Genomic DNA, 23,303 nt, shown 5'->3' with positions numbered 1-23,303 from the left:
TGTTTTCATTTGTTTAAGCATGCGCAAGCTTTCTGCATGCATATCTTCAACTGTGCAAGCTTCCCGCAAGCATGTTTTAATTTCTGCAAGCTTGCAGCATGTATATCTTCAACTGTGCAAGCTTCCCGCAAGCATGTTTTCATTTCTGCAAGCTTGCTGCATGCATATCTTCAACTGTGCAAGCTTCCCGCAAGCATGTTTTCATTTCTGCAAGCTTGCTGCATGCATATCTTCAACTGTGCAAGGTTCCTGCAAGCATGTCTACAGTTGTGAAAGCTTGCGCAAGGTTCCACACAAAAAAGGCTTAGTTTGTGCATTTGAAATTGAACAGAAAAAAACTAAGTCCAAATCATTTTCATGGTTATTTTTTTTTAATTCATAATTTCTCATATAATTTATCAAATTCAATGGGAATAGTGACTAAACAACCAAACATAAATGTAACAGATTTAGATAGTATTTACAATAATAATTAAAACAAAATTAAAACTAATACATATGCAGGATGATGCAATCTGGTAAAAACAGGATCATCTTATAATTATTGGATGGGTCCCCAAAATAACAACATATGCATGGCCATGAGAGGATGACTTAGGCAATATTTGGTTGAAATCTGCCTCGTGGAATCTGAGAAGACGTTGAAAATGTCTGATCCAGGGTGGCCATCTTGGATTTTGAATCAGCCCAAAAAATAGCAATACTTTGTCAGATCCATGAGAGGATAATTTGGAATATATCTGATTCAAATTTGCTTGTATGTGGACCTTGAAAAATAACAACATTTAGTAAGTGCCATGAGGGGATCATTTGGACTGAATTTGATTGAAACCTGCCTTGGTGGACCTTCAGAAAAAGTAAAGAATGTCTCAGTCAATCAGAGGCCAGGGCGGCCATCTTAGGTTTTGAATTGGCCCGAAAAATAACAAAACTTTGTCACGGTCATGAGAGTATCATTAGGAATACATATGGTTGAAATTTTCATGGTGGAACTTAGGAAAAAGTAAAAACAATTCTCGGTTATTCAGAGGTCAGGGTGGCCATCTTGGAATTTTTATCTGCGTGAAAAAATAACAATACTTAGTCAGGGCTATGAGAGGATCATTTGGACCAAGTTTGGTTGAATCCTGCTTGGTGGAACAGGAGAAAAAATAAAACAAGAACCAAACAAATGATTTTACACCACTGTATGGATCTCCATACAGTGGAGGAATATAACCTAAAAGAAGAAGAAGAAGACGAAGAAGAATATAGCATCAGCAGTTTTCTTAGTATATCAATTCAGTCAAGATTACCCAACATACATGGAACATGTCTATCATACAGGAAAACTAATTTTGTATTTATCTGACTACATGTAGCACCTATTTGTTGTTTTAACAGTTCATGTTTTTCACTTTAAAACTGATCATTGTTTTTTTCTGTAGAATTAGACAAGATGAAAGATGGCCGCTGCTGATGATGGCACAAGCTTGCAAGTAGCTTGTTGCAAGCATGCGGGAAGCTCGTCGTAAGCTTGCAAATAGCTCGTCGCAAGCATGCGGGAAGCTCGTCGCAAGCTTGCGGGAAGCTTGCCACTAGCGTGCGGGAAGCTGATCGCAGGCTTGTGGGGAAACTTGTCGTAACGTTGTAAAAAGGTTCCAAATACTAGCTTAAATTGGACAAGCGTGCGGGAAGCTCGTTGCATGCTTTCGGGAAGCTCGTCGCAAGTTTGCGGGAAGCTCGTCTCAAGCGTGCGAGGAACTCGTTGCAAGCGTGCGAGAACCTCGTCGCAATCTTGCGGGAAGCTGATCTCAAGTTTGCGGGAAGCTGGTCCAAAGGTTCCAAATACTAGCTCGAAACGCGGTAGTTACTACCTTGTAAGATATGCATATACAACCTTGTCGCAAGATTAAAAAAGCATGCAATTTTTGCAATACGACTGGTATATCAATGGCCGTTGTTTTTGCTATCCTTTCTGTGGGATGGTGCATATACATATAAAAGATCCCTTGCTACTAATGAAAAAAAATATAGCGGGTTTCCTTTCTAGGACTATATGTGAGAATTGCATGTACCAAATGTTTAACATCCAATAGCCGCTGATTAAAAATCTAATATGCTCTTGTTGTGTCGTTAAACAAAACAAACTTTAACTTTAGGATCGAACCAAATTGATGGACCCATTCTCTGGTTGAGGTTTTTCCACCGTCCCACTAAGTGCAACTGGTATATTAAAGGCCATGGTATTTCTGTCTTGTCTGTAGGAAAGTTCATATGAAAGATATCCTTTACTGATAATGGAAAAAGTTTCATCTAAACCTACACAGGAGAACGAACCTGTATTCAAAACATAGAGAGTTTTGTAAAATGGAAATAAGTCAGTTTCGTGTATTTTAGATGATGAATTGTATATAAAATCTGTCGGGGTTTGGGTTTGTTTTCATGCAAATGTAAAGAAAACAAGGATTGAATAGGAATGAAATGTAACATTTGCAAAATACTGTCTGTTGGATAAAACATCCCTTACTACTAATGGAAAGTTGTAGCGGGTTTCCTCTCTAAGACAAAATCTCAAAATTACCAAATGTTTGACTTCCAATACCCATAATTAATCAATCAATGTGGTCTAGTGGTGTCGTTAAACAAAACAAACCTTAACTATGTTGGTAAAATTCTTGTACATTTATTGTTTCATCGTTTTAGATAAAGTGATTTACTTGAAAGCTGTGATGGTGGCAGTACTCATGACGGGTGCAAAACAGTGGGGCAGGATATGCTCGCATTTCGCGAACACGTGGTATCATCACTGTTTTGACAGTGATTCATGAGTGCATATCATCACATCTGTATTTGTTCCAATTAGCTTTGTCCTGTGCTACTTTTGATTTATTAAAGCTAGTCTGGTCTGGAAGCGATGTGTTGCAAGAAGGATGCATTGTCCAGTAAATGATATCTTGTTCAGTAAAGGATATCTTGTCCAGTAAAGGATCTCTTTGGGTGTAGCTGCTCTGCTATGGAAAAGGTACTTGATAGAGATTCGTGGAATCAACCACTCTTTTGCCAAAGGCTCATTCGGACACCAAGATGACCAGGAACGCATTTGATTTGCTAAAATATGATCATTGTAATTTAACGGTGAAAAACGATGATAGCCTAAACTGCCCATTATCCACTAGTAATACCTTTATGTTCAGGACTTTAAATGTATATTCTTTCTTATTTTTAATTTCAGGATTTTATTAAAAAATAAACTGAGAACCTTTCGCTCAGATGCCTTTGCTGAAAACAACGTTTTAGAAATACTGTGAGTATGCCCAAATAATTTGCAATAACATATACATGAATACTGAACCATGTTATAATAACAAACAATCTGATTAAAATTAGCTCTACTGGTTTACCAGTAGATCTAACAGCATTGCGTGGACTCCCATGTCCAGGTGACATTTCATCTATAAATAACAATTTAAATATCGACCAATTACACTTCGCCTTTTATAGCGTTATTCAGGAGCATACAAATTCTAAAAATATCGGGCGAGACTATTTATGCAATAGGCGAACTTGTTGGTCTATTTCAACATTAAAAAACAGGGGGAATAGTGCAGTAATAAACTCTGGATTGTATGCTAGTATAAACAGATTTTATGGCTATACCATGACGTTTAGTTTTTTGTCTTGAAACGAATTTTATATTAAATTTTATATTGAAATTAGTTTTCGGCATACTTCGTAATTCACCCGAATCATTTCGTATACCTTCGGCATAATCCCGAATGTTTTCAAATTCTTTTCAAATCACTGGCATGATTTTGCAAGTACGGTTTTGATTGGTCGAATGAAAGGTCAACTGGACATGAGCTCCAACGGGGTGCTGTTAGATCCACAGGTGATAGTAATTAACCAGTGGAGCTAATTTTAATTAGACTGTCACACGGTATTGTTCGACATGATTAAATTATTGACACTGTCAACACAACAGACATTTTGAATTCATTCTTTCTCTTACGGAGTTACACGGATTTCTACCATACATATGCAAGCATCCGAGGTGCTTGGCCATCAATATGCAGTGTATATTTATGGGCATGTGACATTGCCGAGGATTTTGATACAGAATTTGATCTATTGTAGATTAACTCAAACTTGTTGGGCGGTTCAAAGTTGCTATTCCCAATATATAAGGTTTTCATTAATAATCCAGTATTAGACAATAGTGAACCTAGCAAACTGCAAAAATATGACTTGGAAAAATAGTCTCCACGGCATATTCCACGACATTTTGCAGTTAATGTGTAAGAGATGAGTTTAATTTGTTAGTATTATAAAAATAAATAGACATAGAAAATTGAACGTTCATTGACACACACACACACACACACACACACACACACACACACACACACCAAAAATAAAAAAAATAAAAAAATAAGAAAATTGAAAAACACCGCGGCAATCTCCGCGGCAATCTCCGCGGCGGCTAATTGGGAGGGTTGCCATTGAAATAATTATTTTAGAATTTGACAACAATTGCCGAATGATCCAACGTGAGAGCCTCTTTTATCTTGAGACCTAGACCAAAGATATACCGTGTGGCTGGACGTAGCCCACGAGCCTGATTCGCGGTCCTACTAGGATGATTAATAAATCATTGTGCTCTAATTGTGTCGTTAAACAAACTATAGAAAGACCTTCTGTGTCCCCTTCCGCTTGCTGATTCGCAGTGATCCGTTTTGGCATTTCATTTCTATCCTCTTACATAACACTGCTCCGTGAGTACCTGTGAGTTAATGTCTTATAAACATTTTGTTCAATTCATTTATTTGACAAAGCAATTGCCTATAGGCATAAACATAATTGTACATACTAAATTTACATAATTACAAAAACACAGCGACACCAGGTAAATGTGTAAACATACATGCAACATGGTATTGCCCCTATACTAATTAGTAAAAGATGTAGTTATAGGTTAGGAATAAATAAAAAAGTGAAATAACAATTTCAGGATGGACACAGTTTAGAATTAATTAGCAAGTTCTCTGCGTTAAGTAGATTGGATCAAATATCTTCCAAGATTGCGTAATTGAGTTACATTTTGAAAACTTAAAAGTGCAATCAGTTTAAAGGCAGAATGTTTTCTCCAGTAATACCTTTTAATTATATGTAGAATGCAGATCAGAATAGAATGGACATTGCAAATTAAAGTGAAATTCGTCTTCAATGCTATTAGTGTCACAGAGGGAGAAGATCCATAGTTCACGTTCAGTATTTCTGTAATGACCAGTTTCAATATTCAGTTGATGAGCAGAACATTTACAAATATAACTTCTAAATGCAAACGAAAGGGTTTGTTTGTTAAATAGTACAGGAGACATCACGTATAAACATCTATTTTTAATTATACACATTCTAAAACATATGGTACCTCACATGTGGTTATTAAAATATTAATAGGTTACATTTGGTGTGAGTGTTCAGTCGTGTGGTTCGAATAATTCATATTAGCAGAACACTAATACTTCGCAAATTTGAAAACAAATGTGATAAAAGTACATCATTTGGAATTTTATTTTATTTGTCCAAAAATGTGCGTTACTTTACGATATGTATTATTAAACAGATAATAGTACAAACTATAGACTTTGTATAATTAGTGGTATATAAATTGACTGAAAAATATGAATTTTGGCATCAAGATCACAATATTTAATAACAAACAAAACTGATGTTTTTTTTGTTAGTATTTTTCCCTGTGGGGAACAAACAGTCCGGTGGTAAAGCACTCACCTGATGCGCAGTCGGTCTAGGATCGATCCCCGTCAGTGAGCCCATTGGGGTATTTCTCGATCCAGCCAGTCCACAACGACAGGTATACCAAAGGCCGTGGTATGTGCTATCATGGCTGTGGGATGGTACATATAAAAGATCCCTTGCTACTACTAAAAAAAGTAGCGGGTTTCCGCTCTAAGAATATATGTCAAAATTACCAAAAGTTTGACATCCAATAGCCGATGATTAATAAATCAATGTGCTCTAGTGGTATCGTTAAGCAAAACAAAACAAAAACGATCTCCGTCAGTGAGCCCATTGGGTTATTTCTTGTTCCAGCCAGTGGACCATGACTGGCGTATCAAAGGCGGTGGTATGTACTATTCTGTCTCTGAAATGGTGCATATAAAAGATCCCTTGCTACTAATAGAAAAATGTAGCAGATTTTCATTCAAAAATTGTATGTTAGAAATACCAAGCGTTCTTTCTTTGTATCCTGTCTATCTAACTTTCTTATTCTCTCTTCTTCATAACTAATAATCCTTGTATAAAACACTCCTTTCCTTTCCATTCACGTTTAGTTCCAATTATAAATTATTTAAAGTCAGTGTTTGAACAGACGGGAAATAGTTGTGAACTCATATATTCCTCAGAATGCAAGTAATTCCAAGTGATATTAGGAGGTTAAGTTGCTCTTAAATCATTAATATAATAAAGCTATTTCTACTTTAAACCTAGTTGGTAAGTGGACAGGTCATGTTACTCCCCTTAATGCGCCACTGACATATCATTAATATAATAAAGCTATTTATACTTTAAACCTAGTTGGTAAGTGGACAGGTCATGTTACTCCCCTTAATGCGCCACTGACATATCATTAATATAATAAAGCTATTTATACTTTAAACCTAGTTGGTAAGTGGACAGGTCATGTTACTCCCCTTAATGCGCCACTGACATATCATTAATATAATAAAGCTATTTCTACTTTAAACCTAGTTGGTAAATGGACAGGTCATGTTACACCCCTTAATCCGCCACTGACATATCATTAATATAATAAAGCTATTTCTACTTTAAACCTAGTTGGTAAGTGGACAGGTCATGTTACTCCCCTTAATGCGCCACTGACATATCATTAATATAATAAAGCTATTTATACTTTAAACCTAGTTGGTAAGTGGACAGGTCATGTTACTCCCCTTAATGCGCCACTGACATATCATTAATATAATAAAGCTATTTCTACTTTAAACCTAGTTGGTAAATGGACAGGTCATGTTACTCCCCTTAATCCGCCACTGACATATCATTAATATAATAAAGCTATTTATACTTTAAACCTAGTTGGTAAGTGGACAGGTCATGTTACTCCCCTTAATGCGCCACTGACATATCATTAATATAATAAAGCTATTTATACTTTAAACCTAGTTGTTAAGTGGACAGGTCATGTTACTCCCCTTAATGCGCCACTGACATATCATTAATATAATAAAGCTATTTATACTTTAAACCTAGTTGGTAAGTGGACAGGTCATGTTACTCCCCTTAATGCGCCACTGACATATCATTAATATAATAAAGCTATTTCTACTTTAAACCTAGTTGGTAAATGGACAGGTCATGTTACTCCCCTTAATCCGCCACTGACATATCATTAATATAATAAAGCTATTTATACTTTAAACCTAGTTGGTAAGTGGACAGGTCATGTTACTCCCCTTAATGCGCCACTGACATATCATTAATATAATAAAGCTATTTATACTTTAAACCTAGTTGGTAAGTGGACAGGTCATGTTACTCCCCTTAATCCGCCACTGACATATCATTAATATAATAAAGCTATTTCTACTTTAAACCTAGTTGGTAAATGGACAGGTCATGTTACTCCCCTTAATCCGCCACTGACATATCATTAATATAATAAAGCTATTTCTACTTTAAACCTAGTTGGTAAATGGACATGTCATGTTACTCCCCTTAATCCGCCACTGACATATCATTAATATAATAAAGCTATTTCTACTTTAAACCTAGTTGGTTACTCTACAACTGATACTATTTTTGTATTATACATTATTAGAATTACTAAAAGGAACAAAGAAAAATATGTACTGTGCTTTTATTGACTTTGAAAAAGCATTTGACTCTGTATGGCGTATTGGTTTATGGCAAAAATTATTAAGTTGTGATATTAATGGAAAATGTTTCAGAATAATATTCAATATGTATGACGGTATCAAATCTAGAATTGTACACAATGGCTGTAAATCTGAATATTTTCCATGTAATATTGGTGTACGACAAGGAGAAAATTTTTCACCTTTTTTATTTTCATTATATTTAAATGATTTAGAAACATTTTTAGCTACAAAAAATAGCAAAGGTATCGAATTAGAAACAAACCCACTTGAGAAAGATCTTAATGTATATATTAAGTTATTTGTGTTACTATATGCTGATGACACTGTACTACTAGCTGAAACAACAGATGACAACATCAACTAGATTGTTTTCAAGTATACTGTGAAACATGGAAACTTAAAGTTAATGCAGCCAAGACTAAAATTTTGATTTTTTTTCAAGAAGTAACTCAAAAACAAAAAAGAATAAATTTACATATAATAATAAAAACTTAGAAATCTTAACTGAAGTTAAATACCTTGGGCTTGTGTTAAGTAAATCTGGGTCATTCATAAATGCTAAGAAAAATCTAATCAATCGAGCCTCAAAGTCTATGTTTGCTGTATTACAAAAATGCAGACAGTTCAATTTGTCAATCGATTGTCAATTAGACCTGTTCGACAGGATTGTAAAACCTATATTATTATATGGATGTGAAATATGGGGCTTCAGTAATTTAGATATCATTTAACGATTACGTTCTGAAAATATATATTATGTGTTAATAAGTCGACTCCAAGCTTTATGATTTATGGTGAATTAGGTAGATACCCACTGTCTATTAGTGTTAAAGTTAGAATGATTACATACTGGGCAAATATTGTTAATAGTAGAAAATCTAAATTGTCTGGTATATTATACATGTTGGCATCATATAACCATAACGTTAATGCTATACCATGTACTTGGTTATCCTTTATAAAACGTATATTATATGAATGTGTTTTATGTAATATATATTCATGTACACAGGTGGATGTTTTGTGGTTAAAACATGCAGTTAAACGAATACTATGTGACCAGTACTTACAAAAATGGAATAGTGATAAATTTGTCTCATCAAAAGGTATCAACTACAGAATGTTCAAGCATGAATTTAAATTAGAAAATTATTTGTTGAAACTCTCAACAAAAAATGCTAGAATTCTTTGTAAATTTAGAACTGGAAATGTCAGACTTCCTATTGAAACCGGTAGATGGTTTAATATTGAGAGAGAAAACAGAATATGTCACTTGTGCAACACTGATGTTGGTGATGAGTTTCACTATATTTTTAAATGTACGTCTTTATCTACTGATCGAAATGTGTATATACCTAGTTACTATACCAACAGAGCAAGTGCAATTACCTTTTACCAGTTATTTTCTACAACTAAAAAATCACTTTTGTGTAAACTATGTAAATATTTGCAAATTGTCATTGAGAGGTTCAGTCTTCCGGGTTAATATTACTTAAATATTATGTCCATTACCACTACAGAAAACACTTTGTAACTTATTTTGTTTATATTTTGTCCATACTGCACTCGGTGCAGTTTATGAGAATAAAATTCTTGTCTTGTCTTGGTAAGTGGACAGGTCGTGTTACTCCCCTTGATCCGCCACTGACATATCATTAATATAATAAAGCTATTTCTACTTTAAACCTAGTTGGTAAATGGACATGTCATGTTACTCCCCTTAATCCGCCACTGACATATCATTAATATAATAAAGCTAGTTCTACTTTAAACCTAGTTGGTAAGTGGACAGGTCATGTTACTCCCCTTAATCCGCCACTGACATATCATTAATATAATAAAGCTATTTCTACTTTAAACCTAGTTGGTAAATGGACATGTCATGTTACTCCCCTTAATCCGCCACTGACATATCATTAATATAATAAAGCTAGTTCTACTTTAAACCTAGTTGGTAAGTGGACAGGTCATGTTACTCCCCTTAATCCGCCACTGACATACAATTATTTCATTTCATTTCATTTCAATTTATTTTCGTGCTTATATCCAATTAAGGTTCAAGCACGCTGTCCTGGGCACACACCTCAGCTATCTGGGCTGTCTGTCCAGGACAGTGGGTTAGTAGTTAGTGAGAGAGAAGAGGGTGTAGTGGGCTTACACCTACCCATTGAGTCGTTAAAACTCGCTCTGGAGGGGAGCCGGTACTAGGCTGCGAACCCTGTACCTACCATCCTTATGTCCGATGGCTTAACCACGACACCACCGAGACCGGTTATACAATTATTGTATATCAGTTACGGATTAAGGGGCGTAACCCGACTTCCCCTCAACTCTGTTTAGGGGACACAAAACAGCATGTACCAAACCTATCGTGTGGTTATCCAATACTGCAGCCTGTGCATTTTCAATGTCCTCCTTTCATGCCATACACCCTTCACAATATCATGTATGCGCCCATGTAGTGGTCAGTTGCCATGGATTTGGCGCCAAAGATATCTCTAGATTCTCGTGCAAACTGATTAGTTATTTAACGTCACTTTCTGTTTTAAGAACAGTCGCGTATAGTGTACTTAGTCTGTCAACATGTGACTGCTTTAACGTGGTTTATTGGACTCTTCTAGAGATTTGGACTACAATGAGCTCGAAACACTGGAACCTAATATCTTCGAAAGGTTAACACGGCTGAAAATACTGTAAGTATAATATATATTTTGTCTACAATCTTTATGTTAGAATAATTAATATAGAGAAAAACAGAATATATTTATACTTTAATCAGAAATGGTGGTATGTTGTTTTTTGGGGTGTTTTTTAAAGTAGTGTTTGTTTTATAAATATTAAATATCAGGGTCTTTCACTTTAAATTAGCGTTTTGTCTCAGTTTTCAGACGTAGTGCAGTGCCCAGAGTGGATGACCTCGATAATGGTGATGATAATGAACGATAATAATTGACCGATGATGACTACCACCACCATCATCAATGAATCATACACCTGGTACTGAGCCACATGTTTACTCACCCCTTCCATTGCTTCTACCTTTTAGTTATATTAATGAATTTTTTATTTTTTAAATCGACTTATTCTTCCCCTGTTCTTTTTTTCCAGAAGACTGATGTTTAACAGAATTTCTAAAATTGAAAAAGGAGCATTCGCCAAGTTGACAAATCTTCAAATTTTGTAAGTAAAGAAATACCATTTTTACTTGAAACGTTATTTGATATGCCAATCTGTCCGCTGGATGTTTTATCCTGCGATCCATTACACTTCAGATGATAGCTGGGCGGGACGTTGCCCAGTCGTAAAGCGCTCGCTCGATGCGCGGTCGATCTGGGATCAATCCTCGTCGGTGGGCCCATTGGGCTATTTCTCGTTCCAACTACCACGACTGGCGTATCAAAGGCCGTGGTATGTACTACCCTGTCTGTGGGATGGTGCATATAAAAGATCTCTTGCTGCTAATCGGAAAGAGTAGCCCATGAAGTGGCGACAACAGGTTTCCTCTTTCAATATCTGTGTGGTTCTTAACCATATGTCCAACGCCATATTGCCGTAAATAATTTATGTGTCGAGTGCGTCGTTAATAAAACATTTCCTTCCTTCAGATGATAACTTCACCACCAGCTGAGGCGAGACGTAGCACTGTGGAAAAGCACTGGCCTCATATGCGGTCGGTATAGGATCGATCCCAGTCAGTGAGCCCATTGGGCTATGTCTTGTTCCAGCCAGTGCTTCAAGACTAGTATATCTGTGCTATACTCTCTATGTGGGATGATCCCTTGCTACTAATAAAGCGGGTTTCCTCTCTAAGAATTGCCAAGTGTTTGACATCCAATAGCTGATGGTTAATCAATCAATGTTCTCTGGTGGTGTCGTTAAACAAAGCAAACTTTAAAGCAGCACACCCTAGTTCCATCCAGCGAAAATAAATTATAATTTGGTTAATCTACAAACCTGTAACACACTTAGATCACGTTTTTATCAAATGGAGTGAAAAAGCAGGTTTTATATCGATAAATACCATGGGAATCCCCATGTCCCAATTGCTTGAAATAATTTTGAAAGTTAGTATTCTGATGTCACCGGTAGATGTCGCTCGAAGCACAACAATGCTTACGTCACGACAAATTTCACAGACTTGGGGTGCGTTAGTTTCACTTCTCCTGGACATGTTCCAACTGTTCTGTACTGGTTGTATCCCCTCTCCAGATATCGTAAGACTTAGCAAAATTATTGGTTTTAAGGGTTTGTAACGTTTTGTATTGAGACACTTACTTGTCTGAACTTTATTGTTACTGAAAATGTTCACGAACTGTGAAGAAAAATCTCACAAATGAACAACAACAAATCGGATGTTGATTGCGCGAACCGTGCACGAGAAAACAAACCGAACCAAAATGATAACGGTCACGTGATATACCAATGTCTGTGACATTGAAATGGAAATATCCCCTCTAAAAATAGATTGGACCTCGCTTGCTTAACGGTTTTTTCTCGACAGAACGTCTTGTGAAAAAATGCAAAAAATGCATTTCGTGGTTTTACAAACATCAGGATTACCAAAAAGCACTTCAGGTGAATGGAAATGTGTATTCTAAATAATAAAATGTAAGTAAAGTGCAATTTTATTTGTGAAAAATGAGGTTTAATAGCGAAAAACAACGCCGTAATGGTTAACAAATTGCCGTAACTAGGGTGTGTCCCTTTAACTAAATGTGAAGTAAAACAAATATTTTATTTTTGAATATGCGAGAACAGTAGGTAAGCCTGTAGTAAAGATCTTGCCCGATGCGCGGTCGATCTCTGCAATATTGATTATCGACGGTGAGCCCATTGGGCTTTTTCTTGCTCCAGCCGATATTTTATAACTGGTACAATAGAAGCCTTGTTATGTACTATCCTGGGATAATGCATATAAAATATCCATTTGCGTGAAAATGCATATAACTCTGTAATGAATAAAGTTAAAATTCATATAGAAAACATATTATTAAGTTTTAAACCCATACCAACTGAAATAATATATTTTGAAAAAACAATCGGTGTAAATAAAAAGTTTCTAGCATAGGTTAAGTCTAATTTTACAATACAGGTATGAAGACAATTGTTGGAACAGCCACTGCAGTTCTACCGTTTAGTCTTTGTGTACTGCATTATCGATTATTTTGGCTGTTGTAACATTTTGTCTTCACCTCTGCTTTAAAAATATTTTCTTTAAAAGTATTTTCGTCCAATTAAGGTTCAAGCACACTGTCCTGAGCACACACCTCAGCTATCTGGGCTGTCTGTCCAGGACAGGGCAGTGGGTTAGTTGTTGGTTGTTAGTAGTTAGTGAGAAAGAAGAGGGTGTAGTGGTCTTATAACTACCCATTGAGTCGTTAAAACTCGTTCTGGTGGGAGCCGGTATCGGGCTACCAGCCTCATGTCCGATGGCCTTACAACGACACCACCGAGGCCGGTTGTTAAAAATTAGATTAATCTATATAATTCGATGATGGCAATTTGTAAAGAAACGTTTTTATTTCCCTATACATTTTTAGTAAAACATGTTATTTGATTTAGTATGGTATAAAATTGAATAATATGTTTTAATACAAGTTTTGACATTGTTCATTATAACGATATATGACCATTAATCGGTTTCCTTTTCACACACACGGACTATAAACCTTAACCATAAGCACTGAGAGTTAAAATTAAAGTTTGTTTTGTTGTAAAGCACATTGATTTATTAACTATTTATCGGCTATTGGTTGTCAAACATTTGGTAAGTTTAACATATAGGCTTAGAGAGGAAACTCGCTACATTTAGTAAAAAGGAATATTGTGTATGCATTATTCCACAGACAGGATAGCACATACCACTGCTATATACCAGTCGTGGTGCACTGGCTGTAACGAGAAATAGCTCAATGGGCCCACCGACGGGTATCGTTCCTGAACCGATCGCACATCAGGCGTGCGCTTTTCTACTAGGCTATGTCCCACCCATGATAATGATAATGACAGATGATGATTGATGATGGTGGTGGCATACTCTATTTTTATGAGCGTGTGCTGACCAATATGTTCACCATTCTAATCAGTTTGTTAATTTATTAATTTTTAAAATTCACTTATTGTTCCCTTTTTTTTTTTTGCAGAATCCTGGAGTACAACAAAATTACTAAAATTGAAAAAGGATCATTCGTCGACTTGAGAAATCTTAAAGTATTGTAAGTAAAGAAATACAGTTCTATCCTAAAAAAAAAGTATTTGATATGCCAATCTGTCCACTGAGGAGATTCGATCCTACGATTCATTATACTTTTACCGGCCTCGGTGGCGTAGTGCTTAAGCCATCGGACATAAGGCTGGTAGGTACTGGGTTCGCCTCCCGTTACAGGCCCCCACCCAGAGCGGGTTTTACGAATTAATGCGTAGGTGTAAGGCCACTACACTGACTTAGTCTCACTAACCACTAACCACTGTCCTAGACTGAAGTGTGTGCTAGGACAGCGTGCTTAAACCTTAAGTGGATATAAGCACGGGAAAAAGTATGAAATAAGACTTTTACCACCGAGGTATATCCTGTTAGGCTAAAGCGGAAGCGGAACTATTTGACGTGCCCCTATCCAACATAGGTTCGGGCACACCCACCCCGGATTTGGCCTCTGACATAGCCAGTGAGCAACTCCGGGGCGGGATGGGGGGTGGGGTTCAGTTAGAAATGAACGGATTTATTAAAAGAATTTAGATGGTATGACCACTTTCCTAAATACAATGGGGGGGGGGGGGAGAATATATTATTAAATTAACTTTTATGTGCACCATTAAATATAATATACTCTTCAAAAAAAGAAACGCAAAAGGGTACAAATGGGTTATAACTCCGATTTTATGTTTCCTACCGGTTCATGCTTTGTGAATATACGGTCATTGCATGTCCCAAACACATTCCCACGGTTACATTCGATAAAACGCAGCTACTGTACAATAAAGTTCCAAAATGTGAATATTCGCAAAAACGCAGCCACGTGCAAACCATGTCACCACTGCACGTGCGTTGTCTGCACGTGCAACATGAACACCGACAGTATAAAAGTGCAGGGTGTTCGCTTCCCTGGCCTCTGTATCTGGCCGACAGTTGACAATCCAGGACATGCCACGTCTCAGTGAACCGCAGAGAAACAATGCCATCGGCCGACTAGACGCAGGCGAATCCAGAACGGCCGTTGCCAGGGTATTCCATGTGTCCCCAAGCACCATCTCCAGATGTGGGACCGTTACCAGCAACATGGATCAACACGTGACCTCCCTAGATCCGGTCGACCACGGGTCACTACCCCCGGGCAGGACCGCTACATCCGGGTACGCCACCTTCGGGAACGATTGGACTACTGCCACCTCCACAGCCGCAGCAATACCAGGTTTGTGCAGGATATCCGACCAGACCGTACGGAACCGCCTACGTGAGGTAGGAATTCGTGCCAGACGTCCAGTTCGAGGTGTCATCTTACTCCGACTGCAGTGGTGCCAGATTCATCGACAATGGCCTCAACTGCGATGGAGACAGGTGTGGTTCGTGACGAGTCCCGATTTCTGCTCCGACGTCATGATGGAAGATGTCGCGTGTATAGGCGTCGTGGTGAACGTTATGCGGCAAACTTCGTGCAGGAAGTGGACAGATTCGGCGGGGGGGGTAGTGTCATGGTGTGGGCAGCCATCTCACACACTGGCAGAACTGACCTGGTCCACGTGCAGGGCAACCTGAATGCACAGGGCTACATTGACCAGATCCTCCGGCCACACATCGTTCCAGTTATACGCAGTGTTCCAACATGACAACGCCAGGCCTCACACAGCACGTCTCACAACGGCTTTCCTACAGAACAACAACATTAATGTCCTTCCTTGGCCATCGATATCACCGGATTTGAACCCAATTGAGACTATGGGACGAGTTGGACCGACGCCTCCGACAGCGACAACCACAGCCCCAGACCCTGCCCGAGCTGGCAGCAGCCTTGCAGGCCGAGTGGGCCACCATCCCCCGGGACGTCATCCGTACTCTGGTTGCTTCAATGGGCAGGCGGTGCCAGGCAGTTGTCAACACACGATGAGGCCACACCCGGTATTGACTCCAGATGACCTTGACCTTGGTGGTGTGTCCTATCACTTACTCACAATGGACTAGAGTGAATTGTGAACAATCCTGCAACATTTGGTAATTATCGGACTCACCATTCAATAATTAAATCAATTCTCCAAATGTTACGACAATGTGGTTTTGCGTTTCTTCTTTTGAAGAGTATATATAAAATATGATTATAAAGTTAAAATTAGCTTTAGTAGATGCCATTTTTAGTCGGGATAGTCCAAAACACGTAATAAGAAAAAATATATATAAATTTAAATGTATTAAGTAATTCATTAATCATTTAAGCCCTGGAGGATAAGGGTTAGCAAGGGGGTAGGCTTCGCGCCCAATCCGGCACCCTATCACGGCGTCCCCCCCCCCCCCCCCCCATCCCGTCTACCCCCAAGTTATCCATACAGCAGTTTTAGGGCTATACTACAAGTGAAGTTGTGATGGGTAGGAAGGAAGGAAGGGATGACGAGGAAGGGAATGACAATGATGAGTAGATGAAAAAGCGCGGCAGTCGTCGCCCGGATGAAGTTGGTGGAAACGTATCGGTTGTTGGCATGACGTCGATGTTTGTAGACGATGTTAGGCTAAATGTGAAATAGCAAAATATTGTGACTTAAATATGCGAGGACGGGAGATAACCCAATGGTAAAGCGCTCGCCTGATACGCGGTCTATCTATATAGTAGTGATCCTCGCCGGTGGGCACATTATACTATTTCTTGTTCCAGCCAATGCTTCATAACTGGTGCAATAAAGGCCGTAGTATGTACTGTCCTGTCTATGGGATGATGCATATAAAATATACCTTGCTGCTAATCGAATAGTCCGAGCAGTGTGCCGTTCGAGAGCTCGACGACATTTGGACGGTTATGGTCGCTCTGTTAGCCAGTGATAACTCTATAGCGACAACACGACATTGCTGCCTACAATCGGGTAGGCAAAGATTTCCACTCTGAAAATAACCCTATGTTTGAGGTTAAATATCACTACATTGATAATTGTCGAGTTTGCTGATAACACATATTTGACATATTAATTATTAATACAAACCCTACATGAAGAAACCCGATATCACCTACGTATTTAACCGAAACATTATTTAAAGTGGGTGCTGTATTTGTATAGCCATTTGTATAACCATTTGTATAACCCATTGTTATTTATTGAATAAACTAGCATTCAATAAATGACTACTTTTTTTTACATAATAGACATTGAGCGCTCGCCTCAGGTGCTTGCGTCGCAAGATCGAACCACCTCGGTGTGGTGGATCCATTCAACTGATTGGGTTTTTCTCTCATTCCAGCCAGTGCACCATAGATGATCAAAGAAAGAAATGTTTTATTTAACGACTCACTCAACACATTTTATTTACGGTTATATGGCGACAGACTTAATGTTAAGAACCACACATATATTGAGAGAGGAAACCCGCTGTCGCCACTTCATGGGCTACTCTTTTCGATTACCAGCAAGGGATCTTTTATATGCACCATCCCAGAGACATGGTAGTACATACCACACGGCCTTTGATATACCAGTCGTGGTGCACTGGCTGGAACGAGAAATAGCTTAATGGGCCCACTGACGGGGATCGATCCCACACCGACCGCGCATCGAGCGAGCGCCTTACCACTGGGTTACGTCCCGCCCCCACAGATGGTCAAAGGCCGTGGTATGTGCTTTCCAGTCTGTGGGAAAGTGCATATAAAAGATCCCTTGCTGAAGTAGCAAAAAATGTAGCGGATTTCCTCTGATTACGAGTCAGGCGTACCAAACGTTTGACATGCAATAGCCGATGATTAATAAATCAATGTGCGGTAGTGCTGTCGTTAAACAGAACACACTTTAACTTTATTGTGTGTGTACCGGCCTCGGTGACGTCGTGGTTAGGCCATCGGTCTACAGGCTGGTAGGTACTGGGTTCGGATCCAAGTCGAGGCATGGGATTTGTAATCCAGATACTGACTCCAAACCCTGAGTGAGTGCTCCGCAAGGCTCAATGGGTAGGTGTAAACCATTTGCACCGACCGTTGATCCATAACTGGTTCAACAAAGGCCATGGATTGTGCTATCCTACCTGTGGGAAGCGCAAATAAAAGACCCCTTGCTGCTAATCGGAAGAGTAGCCCATGAAGTGGCGACAGCGGGTTTCCTCTCAAAATCTGTGTGGTCCTTAACCATATGTCTGACGCCATACAACGGTAAATTAAATGTGTTGAGTGCGTCGTTAAATAAAACATTTTTTAATTTTTTATTGTGTGTAGTAAACGAGCTCGGCCTGGCTCAGTAAACAGGAACAAACACGAAAAAAAGTGTTTTGAGTGTTGTTATTACAAATAAAACACTTATACGGATAAAAGATACTAAAGAATGGTGGGTGAGCGGAAGAAACTAAATAACTAAGAAACTCTTCTCATATCCCTTGCTGCATTAGAAAAAATGTAGCGGGTTTCCTCTGATAACTACGAGTCAGAATTACGAAATGTTTAGCCGATGATTAATTAATAAATGTGGTGTCGTTAAAGAAAATAAACTCGTTTTTTGTTTTCTCATGTACTTGCAGAAACCTGAACTACAATCGGATAAAGTATATTGAACCTGGATCCTTCTTACCACTAAACTCTTTGCAGAATTTGTAAGTATAAATGTGCAATTTAGTTCCAAACCGAAATCTCATAGGACTGACAGCAATCCAGGATTCGACCTTACCGGTAGCCCGGGCTGTTTTGGCTTCCGATTTCTCATTCGGACTAGCAGTTGTCTCCCGGTTGGCTACCAGTGAAAAAAACCTTAAGGTCAAGGCCTGCAAACCACTATTAATATAGTAGATTATTTCCATTAGCATAGACAGGAGTTTAAATTTGGGAATGGGGGGGGGGGGGGGGGGGGCACCACACTAGTCACTATGAGTCGTGATTTGGGACGACTGGTAGATATAAAAGATGGTTGGGGGAAAGAAGTCAAATTAAGAGGAAAACATTTATTTCATATAAATAAATATATTACCTCAAATGTATATATTTTAATTAATAGGAAACACTTTCGTAAAGAGTCTGTTTTATCTATATCCTCTAGGTGTTTTGTTAAGACTGCGGCAGAAATATAAATATAAATGTGTGTGTGTGTGTGTGTGTGTGTGTGTGTGTGTGTGTGTGGATGTAGACATAGATTAAGTTATTGTAACATATTTTGCAGCTAGATATAGACATGGTCATACATATAAACATATGCATGCATATCGATATGGCGCTACATTGGTATAGGTATAGGTACTAGATATAGGTTTAGGTATATACCAATGTTCTCTTCATCATCATGTCATGTACACTATTTATATTTTTCACAGGGCCATCGAAGAGAACCTTTTAACTGAACTGAAGGAAGAGACTTTTTCTGGTCTTGGGAATGTGACCTTTCTGTAAGTTGTAAATATGACATCAAGTAGATCAAATGGTCTTTAGAATGTGATATTTCTGTAAGTTGTAAATATGACATCAAGTAGATCAAATGGTCTTTAAAATGTGATATTTATGTAAGTTGTAAATATGACATCAAGCAGATCAAATGGTCTTTAGAATGTGATATTTCTGTAAGTTGTAAATATGACATCAAGTAATCAAATAGTCTTTAGAATGTGTTATTTATGTAAGTTATACATACGACATCAAAACGTTTTATATTTTGTAAACTAATTATGAACACTTTCAAATCCTCTGGCTGATTTTCTGTGTATTTTTTTATTTTTTTATTAGTATGTATTTATTATATTTATGTATATTTATGTACACCCACCATCTTGTTACAATTATATTGGCTGCTGTATATATATCCTCATATGCCGTAGACTACGGCCTGAGTGTAAGTAAAAGTTCAATTCAGTATACACTATGCTTTCGAACAACGAGCCAGTCAGTCATTAATTATTATTTAGTTCATAATATGAATGGTCTTTGTCTCTTTAATTGCTCTTTTCTTCTTCTTCTTTTTTTTCTTCTTATTTTCTTCTTAACATTTCTGTCTTGACATTAATTATAATATGGATCACTATAAAGATGATATGTCTTTCCAGGCTATTAAGTTACAACAGAATTGAGATTATTGCTGCTAGAGCATTTAAAGACTTAGTCAATATGCAATCGCTGTAAGTATATTTATATTTTAGTAATTTTAGTAGTATGAAGTTAAGAGAAATACAATATTGTGTGCGTTTTGTTTATTTTGTTTTTAAATTAATTGAAACATTTTGTAGCCTATATTTATAAATTTAACATGGGATTAGTAATAAACTACATAAACTATAATCATTTATATGCTAAAAGCAGTAAGAGATTTGATTTTTGTTTTAATAAAACATCTTAATATATATTTAACAACGTGTAAGTGTAACTCGGTTTTGGTTCAAGCGTTGCGGGGTAATCGACTCTTCCGAGTTCGACACAACTCAACCCAATTCTGTTTCACGTGCTCCTATAACACTGTGTTTTCGAGCACGCCTGTCACAGGCTTAATCTGTGACATCGTCCGGGACAGAAGGGGGGGGGGGGGGGGGGAGTATGAAGTGGGCGGAATTTGCAATAAAAATAAGAGTAAGGTCAGAGAGACCTAAGACCAAATGCGAATAACTCTACTCATGTCTGGGAGAAAACAGTCCAAAAATAAACATTGAGTGCTCGGCCGAAACAATCATGTGGTTTGAGCAGTTTAGACGGACTGCCAAACAAAAATGCGTCGGACTATTTAGAAAAAAAAATAAACAGAAGTTTTGGAACAGAAGCCGAGCAGGTTCGTAGAAAGGTTGGCGCTAAAGTAACGTCAAGAAGGTCGCTCGCAGGTCCAGAAACGGGACGAAGCGCTGGAGGTCTGGTGTTGTCAGCTGTTTAAGAATGTGAGGAGTAGTCCTTCCCAAAGATCATCTTGCTCAATCGATGAATCGATGAATTGTCCATCTCTGGGACAAGGCGGCCCTGGCTGTAGACTCCATTCCGGCGCCTCGTCATGCAGATCCCCTGGCTGTCCTTCATGGGGAAGACGACGTGAAGGCTTATTCCCCTCCACTTAGTGGTAGACAGCTGCTGTGTTACAGGTGCTGAAAAGATCGTGCTTCTCTGTGATATCCAGTTTCACCAACTTTTTGTATCTGGTCCGGAGTTTGGGCGCACCCAGGATGTATCCCTCCTCTAAATCAGGGCTGGGCTGAGGTGGTTGGAGCCGTGTCTTTTCAGGCCTGTGATGTGGCTTTCCTCTTTCCATCGGGCACCATCCCACAGACAGGGTAGTACATACCACGGCCTTTGATATACCAGTCGTGGTGCACTGGCTGGAACGAGAAATAGCCCAATGGGCCTACCGACGGGGATCGATCCCAGACCGACCGCGCATCAAACGAACGCTTTACCACTGGGCTACAGACCGCCCCTAATGTGGAGTTCACATAGTGCCGATTATGGCTCCCGTTTGAGATCAGACAGCGCTACGACAATGTCCTATCATTTTCTGAACGCAGTCGTATACGTTCATAACAGAGTCCTACGGATCGGGAATGGTCCGGAGAGGTCGGCCAAGCACTCCCGACAGTTAGGTGCGTACCGTAACATTCGGGAAACTCAGCCGATTTTGTTTAGTCGGATTACAATCGTGACTATGTCGTAACAGATTCTACGGATCAAAATCGTAACAATGTCCTGTGTTGTCTGGACGGTGTCTGGACGGTGTCCTGTAGATCGGAACGCTGTCGTGATGAACGGGCATGATCTGGACTATCACGTGACTAACGGTTTTCTAACGGATGTCTTCCGTCAGCGTCGGTTCACTGTCGGGTCACTGGCTGATCTCTGTCGGATCGCATTCGGGAGAATCGGGACACTGTCGGGACAGATTTGGTAGTTTTTTTACCATGCGAAAGATACAAATCGGATCAGAATCGGATTGAGAACTGTAGAATCGGGACGAATTCGGCTGGAAACGGCTGAATCGGGACGCTTCCTGAACAATATCTGATTGTTGTCGTGATTTCCCGCCACGAATCACAGGATCTTAATCGAGAATGGTTCCTATCAAGGACGGCAGTAAAAATCCTGAATGTGTGACTGAAGCTTTACTCAACGGAGGCCTTCGCAAGTGAAGGGATCGACGAAGTAAAGCTGATAAGAACCGGTGGCCGTCATGGTGTCTCACAAATCGCTTTGTTTAGATCCACTGGCTGTGTTGATTTGTCCGGCTGCGCTGGCGGAGCGAACGGCTGCGCAGGCTCGGTCCGCTTGGCAGGCTGGTCAGGACGGGTGGGGGTTGGGTGGAAGGGGGTGGGGGAGGCGGCGACGGAGACGGAGCCGCTGTCGGCAGTTTAGCTGCTGGTTTTGGCTCTCCATGTGCCACCCCTGGCGCACGTTTCCTCTGGAAGCCAAGTTATACTTTTCGTTGAAAACTCATTTTATTCCATTTTTTGTCTTCATTTGAACAAAATCCTCTTTCACTTAACTAAAGAGCGTGCCCCACTCCACCTCCAGATATCGTTCTTTCTGGCATGTATTATTTTATGTTTTAATTTTTCATTTATTTTAAGACGAATACTGGGTAACAAGTTTTATCATGTTCCAACCAACACCTTTAAGTATACGAAGAACCTAGAATACATGTAAGTCTCACTACCTTTTAATATTCCATCTACCTTTTTATACCAAACAAAAAGGTGTGTGTGTGTGTGTGTGTGTGTGTGTGTCTCTCTCTCTCTCTCTCTCTCTCTCTCTCTCTCTCTCTCTCTCTCTCTCTCTCTCTCTCATATATATATATATATATATATATATATATATATATATAAAGCTACACACACATTTTGTTCATTTTATTACTTTCATTATTTCAACAACAAACAAGCAACCAAACAAACAAACAGAAACAAACAAATAAAAAAGAACAAACAAACAAACAAAACAACAACTTACATAACTGATTAGTCTCCAATCGGTCCAACCGGTAGGACTATAGGTTTCGTCTCCGTCATTCTGTCTGTCTGTCTGTCTGTCTGTTTGTCTTTCCGGCCTTCCGTCTGTCCCACTTATAGTTTTTTGGTCTGTTTTTAGCAGTGCCCCCAGCTCGCCTGTTACACCGTTATCTAAAACTTGCTAAATAACCACGATATCAAAACGTAGTAAGCTGATATTCTGTATTTAAAGTCGCAGACCCTAGTTTCAACCCGTAAAAATGGACGCTAAGTTTAGTTAATCTACAAACATTTGGATAAAGTTACAACAGAGTGAATCAAGAGTCTGT

At 38.8% G+C, this 23,303-nt stretch overlaps 1 protein-coding gene across 1 annotated transcript in view; it reads left to right on the top strand.

Moving 5' to 3' along the window:
• The window catches only part of LOC121382035 (relaxin receptor 1-like), a 120,338-nt gene that overhangs the window by 81,973 nt on the left and 15,062 nt on the right, over nucleotides 1-23,303 (top strand). The window contains exons 7-14 of the mRNA XM_041511509.1: nucleotides 3,215-3,286; nucleotides 10,526-10,597; nucleotides 11,013-11,084; nucleotides 14,048-14,119; nucleotides 18,601-18,672; nucleotides 19,384-19,455; nucleotides 20,107-20,178; nucleotides 22,597-22,668. Coding sequence (XP_041367443.1) covers nucleotides 3,215-3,286; nucleotides 10,526-10,597; nucleotides 11,013-11,084; nucleotides 14,048-14,119; nucleotides 18,601-18,672; nucleotides 19,384-19,455; nucleotides 20,107-20,178; nucleotides 22,597-22,668 — 576 coding nt within the window. The remainder of the gene's footprint in view (nucleotides 1-3,214; nucleotides 3,287-10,525; nucleotides 10,598-11,012; nucleotides 11,085-14,047; nucleotides 14,120-18,600; nucleotides 18,673-19,383; nucleotides 19,456-20,106; nucleotides 20,179-22,596; nucleotides 22,669-23,303) is intronic.

Source organism: Gigantopelta aegis, chromosome 9 (genome assembly GCF_016097555.1).
Source record: "Gigantopelta aegis isolate Gae_Host chromosome 9, Gae_host_genome, whole genome shotgun sequence".
Classification (NCBI taxonomy): domain Eukaryota; kingdom Metazoa; phylum Mollusca; class Gastropoda; order Neomphalida; family Peltospiridae; genus Gigantopelta; species Gigantopelta aegis.
Note: the sequence above shows the minus strand (reverse complement) of the source record. Positions and strands in the feature narration are given on the sequence as shown.